Here is a 22,116-nt window from a genome sequence, read left to right as displayed (position 1 = left end):
CAGGAGCTTTAAAAAAACAAAACAAGAAGAAGCGTCAACATTTGATGTTCAGCCGGAAAAAAAAAAATTAAAGATTTGTGTCAAAAACAGTCTTGAATTTGTGTAAATACCAACATAAGCAGATTAATATGAGCAAATCTCTTCGTCTAACAATGCAATTGTATATTAAACCTCTAATTTTTAAAACTTAGAAAGTATTTTTTTGACACAGAAATGAGAAAAGGAGGAAAAGGTGGTGGTGAAATTTTCAGCCGTTTGTGTCCACACATTCAACAAACCCTAAAAAGTGCAGAAAACGGTGCGTGTGTGAACACAACTTCTGCATGTGCAGCAATCCTCTACTAAAGAACAGGGGGTGAATGCATGGTGAAGATTTTCTGTGTCTTCATTAAACTTAGTGCAAAGTTTCTTCATCCTAGCTGAATTTGCACGTTAGAAATCTAGACATTTCTTATGTTTTCAGCCTTTAAAAAAGTTTCCCTAGAACAAAAATGAAAATAAAATGAATATAACTTCAGCATTTTTAAAAAGCATCCTTTCAAACAACATTAACGAGTGCAAGACTTTTATCCGACCCTACTCCAGCTACTAGTGAAAGCTGCTTTTCTTTCAGGCCTCTTTAATCTGAGTGTCGGGTCCTTATCGTAGCCAGTCAGAGGCAGGGAGGCCCTGCGCGGCTCATCCCAGCCCCTGGGTCTGCATGAAGGGGGGGATTAGGGAGGCCTCAGCCTGTGTTGCTGCCATTGTTTACCCAGGGACTAGGGGCTGGCTGAACAACCCCCCTGTCAACATGGCAATACAATGAGAAACAAGGAAGTGGCAAGATCCTAGAGGCTTGCACACACACATGCCATTCCCTTGATCTCAGAGGATCGACTTTGTATTATTCAGGAGATACAAGGAAGAGGAAAGGAAAGGAGGAGGAGGGGGCTTGTTAACACCAGCAGCAGATTTGTGAATGGAAAACGAAGAAGAGGAGGAGGCATGTGAAAACGTTTATAGGCTTAAGACATGGACGTTCAACTTCCCCTGAAATAAAAATCCAAGATGATGCGGTTGAAGACAATTAAGCGGCTATTTTCATGCATGATTTGGAAATTCTGGTGTGGTTAAGAGAAATATTAAAGGGGACATTTCAAATTTAGTACACAGCAGATGGGCCTTTAAAGTCTGAGAAATGACGAAATCTCACCCCTACTCTTCCCAAAACATCTGAACCGTCTCAGACGACAAATAAAAATTGACAGGAAGACTGCTGTGAAACGAAAATGTCAAATGAGCAGGAAATTCCCCCAAACAAAACAATGACACTGCACGCTCTCATTGTAAATTCCAGTGACTAAGTTGACATGCTGTCACTGAGCATTTAAAAACAAACACTTCTCTGCTCTCCCAAATTATCATATTCATGCAGTAAATGTGTCCACGTGCGGCGAAGATGGAGCATTTTGGGGCGTCACGCTGTCTCCGGAGCATGTTGACGTCTTGGTGTGACCACAGCTTCCACATCAGAGGGAGTTTCACAGCCTCTCTGACAGTCATTATGCACAACACAGGCTATCAAACGCTTGCTCTAATAACTAATCAATTATTGGAAAACAAAACTCAAAGAAACTTTCATCCTGTTTTAAAAAAAGGAGTAGTTCTCTTTTTTCGTCACAGGCAGAAAATATAAAGCTTTAAACGCAAACTTAAGACCAGAAAGTTTCAAACAGACAAATCAAGAAACACACTGAGCTCATAAAAGCACGATTGGGTAAGTTAGTGATTAAAATCTAGTCCAAATATTTGTCAAAATAAAACCAACAACCACCAATAATGCCTCACGGGTGAGTCATCGGCCACTTCTGAAAAAAGTACCGCCCCTGTTTTTGTTGAAGTGGGCCGGTCGACCACTAATCCTGAGCCCACCAATTTCCATCAAACATCACCAGATATGACTCCTGCTTGATTTTTCTCATCTAGTGCTGATTAACACACACACATGCGAGTCACTGCTTTCTGAAATCCAGTCCATATTAAAGTGATGCTTCACAGAAAAAGCCTCCAACGAAAGATTGATCATCCGCTTTTTACTGAGGAGCAGATGCTGGACTCAAGAGCAGCTTGAGTTACGCACGGCAACACTGTTAACTCTTTCAGTTAAAGTCCTAAGACATGAGCGAGGTCCTGCTTATTTCTCAAAACTGACCAGCTTAAAACACTGCAATTAAGGAAAGGGAGAAGACACTGATGAGGTGAGGAAGAGGAGGTGAAAGGAGCATCAAAAAAATAAACAAAAGTAGGGATTCACCGATCCAACTGACACTGATTCGATACCAGTGTTAAAAATAACCTTCATGCCCTACTGTGGGAAAAGACAGGGAAGTAAGCAAAAGAAAAAAATTCTTACATATAAAATTACTGAAGTTAAAATATTTATTTAAACTATAAGTGTTTAAATGTTCAACAGCAGTTAAGTTAAAGCAGTGCTTTGGAACTTAGAGAAATGACTATGGATGGGTATCTTTCACATGTGAAATGATACGGTACCAATGCCCGGTACCTGGTAATCAGTACTGGTACTCAACGGTACCAGATTCTGGTACTTTTTTGTGTTTATGTGGTAAAAAAAATATCAATTGGTTTGATAATAAAATATACATTTTTTTCAATTTAACATATTTATTCTTCGATAGATAACCTCGCAATGATGCGTTCATGTCCAGCATGGAAAATCACCTACTCTTCCACCCCCTCACAGTCAGAAAGATGCATTTAGGTATCCAAACATGGTACCTTTTGATTTTCCGTGAATTGGTACCTGGTACTTTTGGCAGAATTCGGTCGGTACCTATAAAAGTATCTAATTCGGTACCCACCCCTGGAAATGACTTTTTATTGTAAATTTTTATATCCTGTAGACTAAATCATAGTTTAGCCTTGGTGTCGAGTTTGGACCGATCCTTTCCCGTGGACACCCAATCCATCTGTTAGGGGCTGAAACCAGGACCAGGATTACCAGGACTGGATTGGAGCATCTCTATACAAAATTTAGGACACAGCCTGAATCATTCAGAACCAATCCTGTCAGATATTATAAAGGATACAGTGCCAGTATGACTCTGATAACTGTGAATGTTGAGTATGTTCCTTAATTGACTTCTGGAAATGTTGACGATCAATTAGCAATGGCTACTACTAGGGGTGTGACGAGATCCGGTGGCGATATTTCTCGTATCAGTAAAAGCTGTTTCACGGGTACAGCCAGGGCAGACGCCTTTCAGACTATGAGCTATTTAATTTTCTATTTGTGACCTGTGGGGGGCAGTAATGCATCTTTTCAACCGTTAGTCTGTCGGAAACTGAGAAGAAGAAGGAGGAGGAGCAGCATATCAAGCAGGAATGACGATGGAGACTTAAATCTTTTGTGTGGCAGCATTTTGGTTATCCTGTGGAAATAATTAACAGCAACCGAGTGATGGACAAGACAAGGACAATATGTAAGGAGTGTAAAAGAATAGTGCCATACACTGCTACTAATACGAGCACGATGCTAAGGCACAAACAAAACCGTTGCAGCTCGTTTCTAAAAGCAACTGCACCTGTGACGAAAACTGTTAAAGGCCAGACAACACTGACGGACGCCTTTGCTTCTATATATTCTTGAAAAAGAACATGACCATAGCTAAGGCTAGGCTGTGTACTGCTTGAAAAGAAAGGGTCAGTCTAAAAGAAAATCAAAATGCAAATAAAGATAACAAAAAGATAAGATAAAATATACTTTATTGATCCCCGGAGGGAAATTCATGTTGTTTTGCACTGTTTTGTGACTCTGTGCAATAAAAAAGTATGTTTGTCCAGTCATAGATTTTTTCATTTTTGTATCCTAAAAGCAGTGTAAAAATATTGTCTTGTTTCGTTTTCGTGGACCCAATATCGTGTCTTGTCTCATCTCCTGAGCCAAGTGTATCGTCATATCCTTAGCTACCACTGATGCTTAAAGTAATCTGGACATGTTTTGTTATCGTTACAGTAAAATGGTCTGAAAATGCTTTACGTTTGAGTGCTTTGGCTCATTTTTTCCAGAAGTACACAGATCTAGATTTTTAGCATCTGAGAAATGATTATTGTACATGGTTTGGAAGTATTTGCAGTGTAAAAGAAGAAAAACACAAAAACGAAGAAGGAGTTAAGGCACAGCAGCTCAGCTTTCTGTCAGCGTTGGGACTTTTTAGATTTGGCAAAAAATGAGGAGTAACTGTATTCAGAAGCTTTTAAATTTTCCAAAGCTATTTGAATTTTTCTGATTGAATTAACAGTCACAGAGTTAACACTAATTAATTAATTAATTAACTAATTAATAACACTCTGGGCGAGATGTATATAGAGCTGGTGCTATCACAGGTAAAGGGTTAGATACGCTTTTCATTTTTTCAGTTGAAATATTACTCGTGGCCTCTGAGAAAGACAAAACAAGAAAGTGGTGTAAGGAGGATCCCCCCACTTTGAGAAACTTATTGGACACTCTGAAAAAACTACACGTCATTGAGATCTTTACAAACAGTTTGAGACTTGTAAAACATGTTCTTTTGTTCTAACCTCATTAAAAAGTGAATAAAATATAAGAATAAAAAAAAACGCACACATTTTCAAATGATAAAAACAAAAAAGTTTGAATCTATTCTTGAAACTTACTGCAGTATTTCCTCCCTCGGCTCTAGTTAGAGAACATAAATTCAGCAGGAATAAAAATCTTGAACACACTAAATGCCACAGATGAAGCTCATAAAAGCAATCTTCAATAAAAAGTCACACAGTAAGACTCAAACAACTAAATGTAGATTTCCTGCAACAAGAAAACAGAGCAGAGAAATGTTTCTGACTCACCGCTCAACTTTTCTTATTAAGCAAAAAAAGCCTGTTCACAAGGTCAGCTAGGACCAACAAGCTGAAACATGCGAGTCAAAACACCAAGCCGATAGCTGAATATAACACAAGACCACACATTTATCTCTAATTACAATCAATTACACAATACTAGATTAATTGTTAACATCCCAAACGCAAAGATCTTCCTCTTATGTGGTTATATGGTAACTGACATAAACGCCAGTAGACCACATGAAAGCAACAATTAAAGACTATTTCTGTCTGTTTCTTTTTCCATTTACTCATTTTCTAAACACATTCTATTAAAACTCTTCTCCAAACCATAAATTTCTCACACTCTGGTGACATTAAGCATGGATCAACTCAGTTTGAGTCGAATTAAAACTGCAGCAGAGGCCTTAGCCCTTCTTACGTATGCACCTGGAACAGGAATTTTTCACTTCAGGAAGACTTTCTCCTTGAAATCTGGTTGTGAGAGCCAAGAGTGCTTTACAGATACTTAAAGAAACATCCTTAAGTGTACAAAGACGCAGGATGAGGCTCCTTGTCCTCTTTAAGCACACAAGTGCTCCTATAATTAGGGGTACATTTCAGGTTTACAAAAAAGTGAAAAAATCTGTGCTCTTTCGTTTCATACTCTATTTTAGAGGTGGCCAACCAGTCAGAGACCAAGAGCCACAAAAATGACCTTGGTACTAAAAGAGCCACATCACACACGGGGTCACACATAAACCAAATGACATAAAATGAAAATCAACACATTTCCAATTTTCAAAGCGAGATTTATTGTGTTTGTATGTTTAAATTCATACCAGAGAAAAGAAACTGAAACTTAAGTATCAATCTGTACACCCAATCACTGATCAATACTGATCTTGTTGGCATCAGTATATCAATATATTAGACTGATCAGCACACCACTACTCATAACTATATAAATATATTTTTATGAATGGATCGAAGAGCCGCACACCAAAAGGCAAAGAGCCACATGTGGCTCACGAGCCGCAGGTTGGCCACCCCTGTTCTATTTGGTTGCAAATGATACATCTGGAATGCACTAAATTCATAAGTTTGCAAGCTTAAGCTCTAATGACTTCTTAAATATTTAAGTAACAAAAAATTTTGGCGCATAATTTTGTCAACTGTGTTTGGGACAGAAGTTGTGGCTATTTTTTCAATATAAGTCCAAATTACACTGAATTTAGAGTTATTCAACGTTTCTATGCAAGACTACGCTCCCTAGAAATGTCCCTCATCATTTATATCACAGTTTAGCCACCTGTCATTACAGCATTAAATTTAGTGACGGGTAACACAGTTGACATTCACCACCTGACCTCCATCACCTCATATTTCTGCACATTTTCCTCACAGTTGAGTTTTTATAACATTTATAGTAAGAACACCAGAAAATGCTAATAACACAGTTGATGAACAGTTATTGTGCCCCCTATACAGACAATCATTCTGATGAAATATTGATGAGGAGGAGCTGAAACATGCCACACTTTCTACAAGGTTCCCACGAGGGATAGACCGATTATTGGGCCGATATTTGGCATTTTGAAGCATATCGGCATCTGCTTTTTTAAAATCCAAAGGCCGATAAGAAACAAATTTAAAACTGTGTTTCGGCTCTGATGCAGCCGCTCCGCTGTCTGTAGTCACTACTCTGTCCCCAGCACTGTCCCACCCACAGTACCATCTGATTGGTTACAAGCAGAGCCATGGCTTTGGGAAACAGCCAATCAGCAGTGCAGTTATTACAGTTATTGCAGTTACATTGAAATTTTGGAAAACTTTAGCTATTTATTTTTTATGTTTTAGTTTAACTTTATAAAACATGCTTCTAAGCCTGGGAGCTGTTAAATAAACTTGTGCTTGAAGGCATTTGAATGAAGTTAAGTGTTGAAGTTTGTGTCATTGAAAATTTTGACACCAATATTTTCACAATGACTGGAAATTAATATCGGCTTCAAATATCGGCATCGGCCCTGAAAAATCCATATTGGTCTATCTCTAGTTCCCACCAAAAAGGATGTGACCTCAATTGATTGAAGTCATGTGACTTTGGAGCAAATTATTGGTGATTTAAAGTTTTTTTTTCAACAGGTAACACAGCTGACACTGATTTCTTGGACACACACAAGTGAAATATTTCATTTAGACAAATTATTAAAATAGTTTTTGAACAACTTTGTCATATTATCTTATTTTATTTTATTTATTTATTTATTTTTATTTTATAATAAAATCAATCAATAATACTGAAAATAAAATTCACACAAATTTTTTCATTATTTGCATTTTTTGCCAAATAAATGATAGAAACTGTTAACTTTCTGTATTAAATAAAAGTGAAATATCACCGAAATGGCTCACTGTAAAATTGGTCATTGCTTGAAATGTACCCCTTATTATTGAATCACTCACACTCTAACCAGCCACCTTAACATGGATAATCTCCCACTGTAAGGGACATGTCTGAGTGGCAAGTTACTGAAAAATTGAGTTTGGTGTCCGCAAACTAAAGACGCCACTTTGTAACTCAAAATCCAAGCAGACTCATGAGCTCTGTCCCCGTTTTAGGCTCCAAAAGTAACATGAAGCCACCTCAGAGCAGGAAAATTGAGGGAAAAGGGAAGATCTGGGGCATAGGGATGCTAAGAACCAGCAAAGAGAGGAGAAAAACTGAATCTGTAGAGTTACAGAAGGATGCTGGAGAAGAAGATGCTCGGTTGTTGTCGGCAATCTCCTCTCCATGGGGGTTTGACTCCTCGAGACGACAAAGACGCATGATCCCTTCAAAAACACTGTCTGCTGGTAATCCACTGAATTATACAAACAACCCCACGACACACACACTCACACACACAAGTGCAGCACATATTAATACACAGCATAAACACATGCAGCCCACAGCATCAAACTCCAGATAACACACACACAAGACAGGCCAGATACATACAAACGACTCATTGTGTGTGTATTTGCTGTTCATTACACTGTCTTACACACTCTGTACAAAGCTTTATCCAAAGACAACAAGCAGAAGGAGTTTAGTCACATCTCTGAATCCCATAAATCCGCCTTGTTTGGCCACTTCCCCTGAAAGGACGGCTGATTTCTCCGTTAATGTTACGTCCCATGAAACGCTGTAATGGGAGAATTATCTGTGAATGGGATAAAGAGGGTGTGCAGTCTTTACTCCTCCACACGGAGATTAGAAGCTGTTTTACATGAGATGTTACATTAATACCAGATTTAAAAAAGGATGTTATTTATCCATCTTTTTTTGTCTATTTCAGTCAATCTGGTTTACAAATGGAGTTCATGATTCACAATAAAAGCAGCTCTAGGAATTCTTTCGCCGCTGCTGTTCTGTGAATCGCGCTGCGACCTCTGATGGTTTGAGATCAGACAGACTCACGTCCCACGTCCTTGGATGGGCTCATATTCAATCCTTTGAAAGAAAGGCTTGAATACCCAAATTTAAAAGGAATGTACACAAAAAAACATGGAAATGTTAGGTTTGTCTTGGACAATGAGATACAAAAACCCACGCAGCACACGCCACGGGAGAGAACGGGAGGGAGAAGCAGACAAATATTACGACTAATACTTGACGACTTACAGTCATTCAGCTGCTGCTCTCACAATGAGTTCAGCAGTTTAAAGCAGTTTACGGGAACACATGAAAGCTTTAAAGGAAATTGGTCTTGTTTAGTTTAGACACTATTCAAAAACTCAAAATACACCTGTAGATTCATCCGTGGAGTAAAAACGTAGATTTTTCAAAAAGGAAACACGTTTGAGAAGCAGGAATCGAAAAACGTTTGGCGTTTTTAATTCAAAAATTCCTTCAACGTCTAATCAATATTAGCCAGGCATCACCAATCAATTTCAGAGCGCTTTGATTGATCTGCAGACTAATTACATCAGCTCTGGACTGAACGGAAATATGCAGAAGCTTAATACGTGGTCGATCAGCTGAAAAAGCTCCAGAGATGAAGACAACAAAAGTGGCGGAGTCTGTTTTTTAATTTTTGGTGAATCAGCCCTGGGAACAACGATAAAAAATATGTTTGATTGGTAAAATATGAAGATAAAGAAGAACACTTTCAGTCAGGAATAGTTTGGGGATTTGCTTTGGTAAAATGCTGATACGTCCCCTGTCTCTTAAAATGTGTTTTTGCTTTTTTTGCATCACTTTTAAACTTTAATGTCTTTAGATTTTGTCACACAAGTCTAATTTTCCAACATACTCCAAAGGATCCATCTGAAGCTTTATGAAATCTCTGTTCTCCAACATTTTACTCGCTAAAAACTTGGACAAATAAGAGGAGAATTAAGTTGTCTTATCTCAGATTAACACGACATCAAGCCCTGCTTTCTGTCTTTCTCCCAGGCCCTAAAGTTTCCGATCCTTCTCTCCCATCCATAATCATCAACCCCCCCTCCCCTCCTCACCAAAGCCCCCCCATCCAGACTAAACCACCACTCTCAGCCCTTTCAAGTGGCAGGTAGACGGGGCCCGATACGTCGCTACCGCCTCACAACCAGCGGGCTAATTACAAGGGACGCAGCAACAAGTGAGCATTGTGTGGAGTCTGGAAGACACATGGGGAAAGAAAGTGCTCTTTATCCTGGAACACCCCCCCCCCTCAGCTCAGCTCAGCTCAGCTCACCCCCCTGTCCTGCCCACCCTCCTCAACAAAAACAACCTCTGGGAGGCTCTGCCGCCGCCGCTGCTGAGGACACGAGGAGCAGCTTCAGGGAGGAAGGTGAAAGAAGTGATGAGAATCAACATACCAGCGTGTTTGTGTGAGGTGACGCCGGATGTGTGCTGCGTTATGCAATAAAGAGCGTAAAGACGTTGAAGGAAATACGAGGAAGTCATTCAAATGTAATAATCACTGTGTAGAGAGTAATCAAAGACACTGAGGGAGGACGCTGCTGTGGATGATGCAAACCCAACATCTGATGACACATAAACGCATCTTTACGGGAAGTGCTTTTGTCCCAAAGTTTTTCCCAACTAAAGGGAATAATTCCAAAGACATGTAAGGGGACTGATTTCTGCTAGCCTGGCTGATCATCGGTGGACAATAATTTGGCATTTGGTCAATTATCGGTATCGGTGCTGCAGGTTTCTCTTGCTCTCTGGGTCGATCCTCACTCACCATCTACTGAAATTACATGTTTACTATAAATGCATATTTGTGCCAAACATCAGTTGAAAATATTGATTCCAAATCTGATTGGCCCTGAAAACTTTTATCGATATCGATCCACTGCAAAGAAAGAGCTCTTATCAAGTATTTTTGTCTTATTTTAAGTAAAAATTGTCTTAATATGCTTGATATGAGCCACACTCAACTGGTCAGTCCAGAAAACTGTCTAGTTTTAAGTTATTTAAAGACAAAACTGAGGTCCAATTGAACAAGAAAAAATTGTTAGAAAACTTTCTTAAAACTAGAATAATGTTTTAATATGAATAACTTTTCCTCTGTTCCATTGGCAGATTGTTTTAAACTTCTTACAAGCAATTCAGACCTCAGTTTTGTCTTTAAACAACTTAAAACAAGACATTTTTCTGGGCTGACCAGTTGAATGTGGCTCATATCAAGTGTAATAAGACAATTTTTACTTAAAATAAGCCAAAAACACTTGATAAGAGCTCAGTTTTTGCAGTGGACAGATATGGATAAAGGTTTTCAGGGCCAATACTGATACAGGTACAATTAGTAGTTAATGAGACCGATAATCAGATTTGGAACCAATATTTTCAACTGATGTTTGGTACAAATATGCATTTATAGTAAACATGTAAATCTCGACAGATGGTGGGTGGAGATCGACCCAGAGAGCAAGTGAAACCTGTAGGAAAACTGAGATAGCTAATCTTTTAATCAGAAAATTTGATTAACTTTTGATAGAATTAAATGCAGTTACTGATAATTGATTCAATGCCAAGTTATCGTCCACCGATTATCAGCCAGGATAGCAGAAATCAGTCCCCTTACATGTTTTTTGAATCATCCCTCTAGTTAGGCAGAAACTTTGGGACAAAAGCAGTTTTCTTTTGTCTTTAAATAACTTGAAATAAGACATTTTTCTGGACTGTTCAGTTGAATGTGGCTCGTATTAAGTATAAAAAGACATTTTCTACTGAAAATAAGACAAAAACACGTGATAAGATTTCAGTTTTTGCAGCGTTGACTCCTAGGATAAAAATGTGCAATTGTTTAATCTGGAACTCTGTTTTCTAGTTTCCTCTGTTCTATGTTTCTGGATTATTTTGTTGACAAAGGCAAGAAAAGAAAAAAAGTTTAACTTCTTCCTACTCCTTTAAAAACATATTCAGATTCATTTGTGGTGAAAATCCCCAACAATATTCTGTTTTGGTCACATCAAATACTGATTATCGGTATCAGTATCGGCCATTAAAGCTGATATTGATAACCCTTTATGTTCAAATACACAAATCAAGCAATAAATCACCTTTTACACAAAGGAAAGAAGTAAACATGGCTCTCAACATTTAAGTGGCAACACATTTTCTAGATATAAGACACAATTCAGGGCTGTCCTCAAATTTTTTGGCTTTTCATCATTTTGTTGACAAATACAATTTAAAGTTTGAGTTTTTGCAACTTACTCCTCCTCTTTTAAAACATATACAATCCAATTTGTGGTAAATAGGAACCTTTCAGGTTCAAATATCTGTTATTGGTCTCATCGGCTGCTGATAATCACTGATGGCATTGGTCTCAGTATCAGCCCTAAAAACCTGATATCACTAAAACCCCCAGTGAACAAATCTGTAATAAAGCAAAAAAAAAAAGTGAAGACGAAGAAGAGTTTCATAACTTTGATCTGGCTCTTTATTTTGTAGTTGTTAGGAATCTAACTCAGGATAAACTTCACGTTTTACCATCTCGGTGTCAACTTCTTCCTCCTCCTTTTCAAACAATTACAGTTTGATTGTCGTGAATACAGTTGTTAGTATTACTTTTTAGGTTTCTTGAGTGGTTATAACTCCAGATTTTTGTAAACATGTCTAAAATAAAAATTCCAATCAATGTGGAATTAGGTATTTAAAATGACGAGAAGTCGTTATGATTTAGTTTTTCCACCATCCGAGGCCAAAGATGATGCGCTCTTGTGTTTTTTTCTGCAAGAACATACTTCAATAACCGTCATGAGAGTCAGGAAACAAACACAAACAAAGAGGAAGTTTGAGAGTTTTGACTTTCTTTGACAATACTTCAAAGAATGAAGAAATCCTAATAAAAACTTGAAGCCTTTTATAGATTTGCAGATGCCATGACGCTAACACAGCAACAGGCTTGTTATTGGGAAGTGTCGGGTCTTTGGTAGCGATCGGGAAACACCGAGCATCTTTTCTGACCCTTCACTGACCCGTCTCAAACTCCCATGACCCAAAGCACCATCTCAACTCTTGCTTTGAAGAAAAAGCTCCCTGAAAGTTCAACGTGTCATTAGCAAATCACATTTAGCCTGTAATGTAGATTCTGTGATACAGCAGGTTCCTCATTGTGCATCACATTAGATCAGCCTGCAGCACATGTGATCACATAAACAAGAATCTCTGCTGTTTTACAACACCGCGTCTGCTCGAGCGGAGGGTTAATTCAGGCAACGGGATTACACAACATGTGAGAAATGAATTCGGCACAATTGCTCATGTTTGGTGTAATTAGTCAGCCTATCCACGGATATCAGCTCTTATGGGCGTCTTGAAGGGATTTTATGATTCAGTTTTAAAGCCGTCTGGCTGGCTGAATGATACTGCAGACTTGAAACCCTTCCACCAGTTTTTCTCATGTTTGTTTTACACTCACATCAGCCATCAAGGCGGCAGCGAACCTCATGTGAATCACAGATGGAAAACGTCACGCCAAACGGTTCACGATGACGACATCAATCATATTCCAACTTCTGCAAAAGGCGTAAACAAAAACAAGCTCCTTTTTTTTTTCTTGCTTCGTCTCTCGAGGCTGCGGGCGCTCACGAGGGAGAGCACGTTTGAATACGGCTTTATTTCATAAGGCAGCGAGCGGGAGAGACACAGTTCAAAGCCAAATCAGAACACATGTAAAGTTTGTGGCTGATTTGTGGAGCTGGGGATGTGATCACAATGACAGAGCCTGCAAATCCTCCTTCGCTGTGCTGAGCTGTGGGTATGCTGCCTAAAATAAATCCACTGTTTTATTCAAGAGAAGGGGAAGAGTGATATATTTGGGAATAAGTGTAATACCAAACACTAAAACTCCACAACATTGCCTAAATAACAGTAAAAGATACCTTCAGTTTTAGTTCAAGCATTGCAGAAATTTTGGTTTCCAAACCAAAAGGCCAAAAGATTAAAAAAAGGAATTGGGAGTAAAATTAAGATGTGGATTATTCAAGCTTAAGCTGTAGCATGAGAACAGGTTGAAATTTGCTGATTTTCAGCCCAAACTTCAACACAACCACAACAAAAATGCTTAACCGAAGTGTCAAGCATCTCCAAACTAGATCTATCTACTTCAGATCTATTTACTTAACCACAAATAATATAATGAAACAAACCAGCAGCTGCCGGGCTCAAACATCTTGTCTCAGAGTGTGTGTTTCTGTAACATGCTTATTACTAGTGCACCGAGAGCATTTCTACCAGCACTGATTAGAAAGTTCAGCGAATGAGCACACAGGTTGTGGCTGAAGTGCACAAACTTGCATCCAAAGATGGACGTAAGCACAAGCAGATAAGAACCTCAGACGTCCCCTCATGACACCGTGAAGACGCAAAAAGTAACCACTGCGTTACGGCGAGCAAGCTTTGATGAAAGTGTACTTACAGAGGGAGAAACTGAGCTGTTGGTGAGGTAGGGGTCAGGCAGCATCAGGAACGGATACCCCGAGTACGCCGTCGTCTTGTACATGCCTCCATCTTGTTGCTTCGACACTTGAGGTCAGACAGGGTAAAAAAAAACAAAAGTTAGAGTCAGTAATAGAAAGATTTCACCAAAACAGTGTTTAATTGTAGCACAAACTTGTCAATCAACTCTGATGTGACAGATCTGATTTTAAATCTGATTTTGTATGAAAAATGCTTTAATGCTTCAATCAATAAAACAAATCTGACTTACTCTCAAATCACTGCTGTAAGGTTGAACCAGGAAAACAAAGAAAAAGCACCAAAATAATGCAAAACAGTCAACTATTTACAAGTGATCTAGTTGCTACATGTTAGATCCTTGTACGAGCGCAGACGACAATGCTTAAGACAAAAGCGTTACAACCGTCACCCAGCCTAAGAGGCGTGAACTCCTGTAGCCTATGTGTTAATTTATCTCTCACCACCACCCATATTAAGCATCGGCGGCCTCTCTGAGGGGTCAGCTACGGCTTTGTCATAGCTTTACAAGAAGCAGAGGCACAGTCAGCGTTTTGTTAACGTATTTTTTCTGAAGGTTTGAAACCAAGAAGCCTTATTTACGGCATTGTTTTGATTTTTTAGTGCCATTTTACCCCCTTAAGAGACTCTATGAACATGTCTATTTTATATTTTTCCTGTCAAGTAAACACAATGTAAGTCCACATACGCATATATACAGACACATTTCCTTATCTGCTTTTATTTTGGGTGGTGACTCCCTGACAACCTTTAAATAAAAGACACAAACATATGGATGTTTCCTCTTGAAAAAGCCTATAAATCTAAAGGGTGTGATTAGCACAAAGGTAAATTTGACTGACATAGTAGTTAGAAGACAATATCTAGAGGAAGACATGCTGCAACAAGCTGCGTCACAGATGAATTATATATAATTTTGTGGTGATATCTTTATCAAGGGCCAAAAGGTCATCTTCTATTTATCTTAATTTAAAGCTGGCGACTTTGAGGCTACTTAAATCTCTCTTTAGGTATGCTAATTTAGAGCAGAAGCAGAGAGGTCTCCTCACCAAAGACCTCGCTGACACTTTTTGCAGTGTGCACGTGAAACAAAGTCTTTGAAGTTGCCTTTAATGCGGCAACACGTGTGCGCGAGACAGAAATACTCCTCATTTTAGCTGTGTAGTTTTAAAGATAAGTATCAAAGATAAAAATGTCCCTTTCAACCGGATGTGAACTGTTGTGTGTTTTCTTCTTACCACCGTCGAGATGCTCCCGGTGTTTCTCTTGGAAGTCCCTCTGGTCGCCCTGCTGTGCCCTCCTGACCGCCTGAAGAACCGACAACAAACACGGTTCAGGTAAATCAGCCAAGAAACAGCCTTACAAGAGTGGTCGAAAGAGTGCGTTTAGAGCACTTAATGGTGTGTTTATGCTCCACTCTGATACAGCATCACTCTCCTGTAGCGAACCTCCTGGAAGTTTTACTACTTTGAACCTGGAGGCAGCTTCATTCAAAGCCTGTCAGCAGCGCGTTAAATAAAACAAGCTTTCTCCCATACACTCACACACAGGCTCACACACACTCCGTGCCACCTACCGCTGCGTTCGGACTTTGATTTATTTCCGACTCGTTCACCAAAGAGGACTTCAGGTCGGCCAAGTCTCGCTCCGTGAACGCGTTTTCTTGGATTTTCTCCTCTTGCTCTCCTTCGTCTTTGAACGCTATCATCTCATCATTCGCTCCCAGGTCGTCCCCGCCGCCGCTGCTGAGCTGAGGCATGTCTGCTACTTTCCCCCTCCTCTTGCGATGTGAAAACACCTCTTCAAAGATTTATTTCAGCCCCCAAAAAAGTATCAATGAAGAAGAGACTTTTCTGCTGGGCTTCCTCAGTCCAAAGTGCAGAAAACCCCGCAACACATGCAGGGAGAAAAAGTTGAGATGTGGCGTCCCCCGGCTGCCTGGTGTGTTGAGGACTAATGTTTCCCTACAACAGCAAACAGCTCATTTGAGCCCAAGACAAGGCAAAGAGTCCCGACATCAAAGGGCGCCGACCGGATGATTGACAGGTCCGATGACTTGTTGGGGGTTGTACGATTGTTTCGACGGAGGGCTGAGCCTCTTAAAGAGACATCACCTCCGCAGGCTCAGCTGCACAAGCATTATTCATGACTTCCAGGGGCGTGTTCACACCATCCACGGTCCTCTGGCTGCAGACAGGCTGCTGTTAAAACTTTACTGATGTAACAAAAGTGTCTCACAGAGGAACAGTGCTTAAAAAAAAAGAAAAAAAAAAAAAAAAAAAGATTTTCCTTACGGATAGTTTTGGTTTTACTGCAGCAAGAGAGCTGATAGTAATAGGGTGATATTATTAATTTATTTTCCTTTAAAAGGAAATTCTAACATTATATAAACATCTAAACATTATATAAAAAATACTTCTACATTATGTCACTGTAAACCAAAAATCATAATTATCATTCACACCTGGTTTGATTACATTTCCCTTTTTTGTTATTACTACATTTGGTACAATAAAATACTATTTTTAACAGTTTAAAGTGTGCCTTCTCAGTAGGTAAATAAAAAATAAATAAATGTATATACCAATAACCACCACCAACAACACAAATCTTCAAATATTTTCTTAAAAAGCTTTGTTTTGGATTGATTATTTTTATTTCATATTTTTATTTTTATTGATTTTTTTAAATTATCATTTTGTTGTTGCAAAGCACAATCAATAAGTTTTTCGAAGCTTCCATAATACAATCAATTTAGGTAATTATTACTATTACTAAATACTTCCATCTAAAGGGTTTGAGAAGATCTCATCAAATATATATTTTTTAAATATATAGTAATTGTTTTAGAGGTATGATTGGTGCCTACATAACACACTTCACAAATTAAAAGATAAATAAACAAATAAATAACAGTAAAAATATACCATAATAATACATTCATATGGGCAAATTTTCAGCATTGATTACATGTACTTTTAAAATTCCAAATCACATAAAATGAGATTTCTGCCTTTAGGAGGCTCTCATTTGAAAACAATAATTCAACATTTCATGAAGGGAAGTTATAACGAGTTAAAGTCAAGAAAAGCTTTAATCACGGAGATTTTAGTTTGGAGAAAAGGTAATACATCAATATTATGGTTTTTTTTTTTCATTTAAATAGAACAGCTGCGTATAATGTGAAAACTGTGAACGTACACAGATCACCTACTTCCTTCCTCTCTCTGACGGATCAGCTGTTTTTTTCTTCTGAACCCTCTCAGCCACAATAAAAAGCTCATTCTTCTGTTTTCAAAATGCAGCCATCACTTCATTTTAATCTGTTTACAAAATCCAAAGATGGAAGATGTAAATGTATTATTGCAAAATCAAAAAGACATTCAATTGATTTTGTAAGATTTCGAACAAAAAATATAAAATCTTAAACCCTTTTATATTTTTACTGAAAACATTTTTTTTTTACTTTTATTCTCCAACCAATATACCAGAAGGATGCGATACAGTTTAAGATTTATTATAATTTTATTGTAATAAAAATGATGCAAGACAACATATCAGCTGTTAAAACTTTTTTTTTTTTCAATTACAATTTTCCACAATTGAAAAAAAGGGGGGGGGCAACCTGAAAATTTTTTTTTTTCATCTAATTAAGTTAATTTGCTTTGGGTTAACCTGGTTTAGAAAGGTAGTTTTAGGGAGATGGGGCCTCACAGAAGTTAAATGAAAAGAGAAAAATGAAGTTAAAATGATCACCAGCACTGGATCAGCATCACTGCCTTAAAACACACATGACTCTGTAGTGGAAATCGCTGCATTAGCTCAAAATCACTTCAAAAATATTGTCTGTGCACACTCTCCATCTTCCCACACATGACCCAGAAACATGGCTGACTTCTGAAGTGATAAAGTGGTCTGATAAATCAAATTTGACACTCATTTTGGAAATCATGGACCCAGTATCCTATGCTCTCAAGAAAAGAAGGATAAAAAAGAATAGAATTGAATTGAAAAGAATAGAAAGATAAAAAAGAATAGAATAGAATACTCTATATTGATCCCTAATGGGGGAATTTTTGTGTTATAGCAGCTTTAGATCAAACAAAGTAAACAATACAATACCAAAAACAAAAATCATGATAAGAACTTAAAATTGGAAAATTAGAAAAAAGTAAATATTTATACTGGAACAGAATAAGTACAAGTACAAACAATGAGATGAAGTGCAAAAAAACTCTATTTCCGAATATTGGCTGGTAAAGCTGGGAGTCCAGTTTTGTTATGACACATTATAAAGTCTTGTCACAGACTATGGGAATGACCTGCTGTAGTGCCCCATCTTTCAGTGTGGGAGTCTCAGTCTGCTGCTGAAGGAGCTGCTTGAAGCTCCCACAGTCTCGTGCAGTGAGTGGCAGGGATTGTCCATGATGTGCTCCTCTCACCTATTTCCAAAAGAGCAGTCCAGGACAGAACTGGGCCTCCTGATCAGTCTATTCGGTCCGCAAAGTGCAGAAGCTACGACAGAGTCATAGAAAGTCCTAAGCAGAGTCCTGCACACTCCAAAGAACCTCAGTCTCCTCAGCAGGTGGAGACTAAGGTCTGAGAGATCTATAACCAGGATGTTCACCGGTGCAGCCAGGGGTGTCTTCCTCCTGCAGACATCAGTGACCATCCCTTTCGTGGTTTGGGTCACACCAGTTCAAAAACCGGCATCTGTGATGATATCAGGATGCAATAAGTGCCTGAACAACATATTTGCAATTCTTTTCATAACCCTTTTAAAGGAGAACTATACATATTCCAGAAAGAGTGTGTCAGATCAAATCCTGCAAATATCATAAGGTATGGCTCCGTAGTAAAAGAGTCCACTGACCTGTCACTTACTGAAAACATCTGGTGCATCATGAAACATAAAACAAAACAATGGAGACCCTGAAATATTCAGAGTTAAAACCCCAAATTAGGCAGGGATTGGACAGCTTTCAATTTCAGATCTCCAGAGACTGTTTTTTTGTTATCTTACAGTTTGTAACTTTTTGTTCGACTGATTATATTAATAAAAACACACATACCCAAGTGCTGTCTTCACTTTGTGAGCTGGATCTGTAGTGGCAGAGAAGGGGAAAACCTATCAGCTGGTGTGTCATCTCTTGCTTTGATTGGCTCACATGACAGAGATGTCTCATCATCAGCTCTTTGACTTTGACCTTGGTTTATTAGCAAATGTCTTTGAAGTAATTTGTTCCCAAGAGATTTCTCAATTTTTATTGTTCAAAAAGCCAAAGATTGAGCTGAGCTTTTTGATATAACATTCATGTAATGAGTGAATCACTTTGTAAAAATATGCGCTGTGATTTTTTACTCCCAACTCTGCAGTTCTTTGTAGCGGCTGTTATCACACTGTTCAGTTGGTACTTTTCATATTTTGGAACAAAACTAACAAAACTTCATTTGCATGGATGGAAAAAGTGGCAGTTCAGGCGGGCGACGGCAGGAGAAATGTAGAACATTCTGTGAGGAAACATCAGAAGGCATGGCATGCTCATCAATAACAGATACACAGCATGTTTTTGGCTGGTCCTTACATCCCCCAGATTTTGTAACAGTCTCCAAAACAGCGAAAAGTGTTAGCTATCGCAACTACTTGTTTGGAGGAGGGGAAGAGTGGAAAAAAACACACAGTTCAAAGATGTAGACTTGAAGTTCTGATTTCTTATCAAACTTCCCCTGTTTTTTCCCCATGCCAATGCATTTTTAATGCTGATACAGTAGCAGAGCTGGTCTTCAGAGTTTTTAATTGAGAAATATTTATACACTCCCATGCTGTGACTTAATACTTGACTTAATCTTGAGTCGGTTGCCTTGAATGAAAATGATGATCCACAGCTGGGAAACAGAATTAAATACAAACAGAAAATGGGCCCGGTATTTGCATAAAACTGCATATTTATACAATATCGTCAATGCATATTAATAAAAAGATTAAAATGAGCTGTTTTAATGTATGCAAATCTAAATTATAAATGAGTTGTTTAAACTCCTTGTTTATTCGCCTTGATTAAATATAGACAGCTGTTTTTCCAGGGAGACAGCACCTCTCCTGCACAGGCCACTCTGCCTCGTGAGTGCTCTGATCTCAACACTGAGGATCTGTGCTGATGGTAGCACACATTCATCACATGAGTTCAGAGGTTCACCTCAGGCTAAAAGGCTAGCCTGCTGCTCGTCTGTGTCTCTCACAGGCTGATACACAAAAGACAAATCCAGAAATGGTCTCCAACATTTCACACACTTTCATTCCCTTTGTATCTGCTTCTTTCTCAGAGTTTTATAATTCAAACACAGCCTGAGCATCTTCCTTCTCATCTTTTACCCCAAACTGTTCACACTGCTGTGACATCATACTGACGTGTTGGCAGGAAAGACCGAATAAGGAATCAAGAGAGATTGAAAAGATAAGCAGCCCACACAGAAACAAAAGGATGTTTGCAACTGTGACCCTGGGAGATGTGTCTTCACACACAGTCACAAATATGAGTTGCGTAGCTGGCAGAGATAGTGGTTGTACTGATAAGGGAAAATGTGTTTGGTGCTAAGATGTTTATTTTGTTTTTGATGACTCTTACATTCAAAAACAAAAATGTTATGTTCTGTTTACAAAAAAAAATCAAACAGAATCCAAATGAACAGCAATAAAAAATCTCTATAAGTGACGTATTAAAATGTATTGTTCTTTTGTTGTATTGAAGCCAGAATATGTAGAGCTCCCCCCTGTGATCACCCAGAGTATAACAGATGGATCAACTAGAAAATAAAGATGAATTTTTCAGTCATGTTGATTTATGCTCAAGTGTTCATTTTTAGGTTTTTAAAAAGATGACTGATTAACAGCTTTTCTCACTTCTTTGAGCTCCTGCCTTGATCTTATTCGGATCAGCAAAGAAGAAGAAGAAGGAGGAGCGAGAGTAGAAGAAATAAGCCGTTCTGTCCGTTCTGCTGTGGATTGTATGACCTGAGGGGTCCTCAATGATTTATGAGAGTGTGGCTCAAACAGCAACATTTCTTCTGCACAAGGGGTCACAGGCAAAACTTAACTTTATACTTTATTTCAGACCCTTAGGTCCATATAACTGTATTAATAACAAAACAAAAGATAATGGATAAAAAGAATTAAAAAGTAAAAACACAATTCATATATTTCCAGCAATTTAAACACAAAGAGACATTTGTACCAATGTTTTTAGTAACAGGATGCAAACCTTGTGTCACTCATTGTGGGTTGAGTAAGTGACATTATTATTTAATTGTCTGTATCAACCAATCGACCTGTGAATTTGTACATATAGTTTCTAAGAACAGCATAAAATGTGGGCAAATTGTTATAAACAAACATGTGACTTGCACTCGCCCATCGAGGATATTTAAGAAATATTCTAAAAGCATCATCATAAGCTACCTGTACCTTTTTCATTTTTAATTTACTGTAGTTGCACCATAAATGCGAGGAGTAAAGTAGGCTCTAAAAAGCTCAGTTTTAACATTTTCTGTACACATCTCAGCAAAAGCCGAGTGATTAGAAATAATGTTTGGACATTTTTGCCTTTAATGATAGCACATCTGAAGAGAAACAGGAAGTGTGCAGGTTAGAGAGAGAAAAGGACGTGCAGCAAACTGTTTTCAAGTTTGTGTTCACCGTACTCTTCTGTTTAATATATGGATAGTCTTGGTGATGTCACTGATCTGTTTCTGATACAGGAAGCTATAGTCGGCGGTTGCTGTTAAGGAAATGCTGAGCTCAACCACGCTTTGTTTGTGTTAGGATGAGGTAAAGAGGCAGGCCTTGAGCCTTTGCAGACAGCTACAGGGTGCCCACCTATCAGTTCATCAACTAGACCCTTAAAGGGGCAAAATTTACAAGTTTAATCAAGGAGCGATTTAACAAAAAATGGGGGGTATCACGAAAAAAACAAGCAATCAACAGGCCTATTTTTTTTAATTAAAGTTGATGATCAGCCTTTTCACATTTCAAAAAGTTGAACATTTATCTTTCATGCAAACAAAAACCCCAAAGGTTTAAAATTTAACATCATGTCAAAATACAGGCGGTCCTCAAGTTACGAAGACGTTCCTACGATGCCTCAAAACCCGAAATTCCGCGTTAGTCAGATTTTTCCCCTAAATACCCCCTAAATCTTTAAATAACTATCCAAATACATGTGTTATACTTCATATTCATGGGAAAGCAGGTCCTGCTTACTGTTTTGTGTCCACGATGCAAAAAAGGTGAGGATACTGACAAAATTACAAAACACAAA

At 38.4% G+C, this 22,116-nt stretch overlaps 1 protein-coding gene across 8 annotated transcripts in view; it reads right to left on the bottom strand.

Moving 5' to 3' along the window:
* tcf7 (transcription factor 7) overlaps positions 1 to 15,848 on the bottom strand; it is a 101,445-nt gene extending 85,597 nt beyond the window's left edge. For 4 of the 8 annotated variants that reach the window (XM_074672047.1, XM_074672049.1, XM_074672052.1 and 1 more), the window contains exons 1-3: positions 15,378 to 15,846; positions 15,040 to 15,109; positions 13,743 to 13,849 (exon numbers count right to left, since the gene is read on the bottom strand). In XM_074672047.1, coding sequence (XP_074528148.1) covers positions 13,743 to 13,849; positions 15,040 to 15,109; positions 15,378 to 15,560 — 360 coding nt within the window. In that variant the 5' untranslated portion in view covers positions 15,561 to 15,846. Of the gene's footprint in view, positions 1 to 13,742; positions 13,850 to 15,039; positions 15,110 to 15,377 lie in introns of all 8 variants that reach the window. The other 4 variants (XM_074672051.1, XM_074672055.1, XM_074672050.1 and 1 more) reach the window with 2 other exon arrangements.
* Positions 15,849 to 22,116: the final 6,268 nt, after the last annotated feature.

Source organism: Halichoeres trimaculatus, unplaced genomic scaffold (genome assembly GCF_033239565.1).
Source record: "Halichoeres trimaculatus isolate MK-OKI-2021-1 unplaced genomic scaffold, fHalTri1.1 fHalTri1_scaffold_6, whole genome shotgun sequence".
NCBI classification, from domain to species: Eukaryota; Metazoa; Chordata; class Actinopteri; order Labriformes; family Labridae; genus Halichoeres; species Halichoeres trimaculatus.
This window is presented reverse-complemented; position numbering and strand designations above follow the sequence as displayed.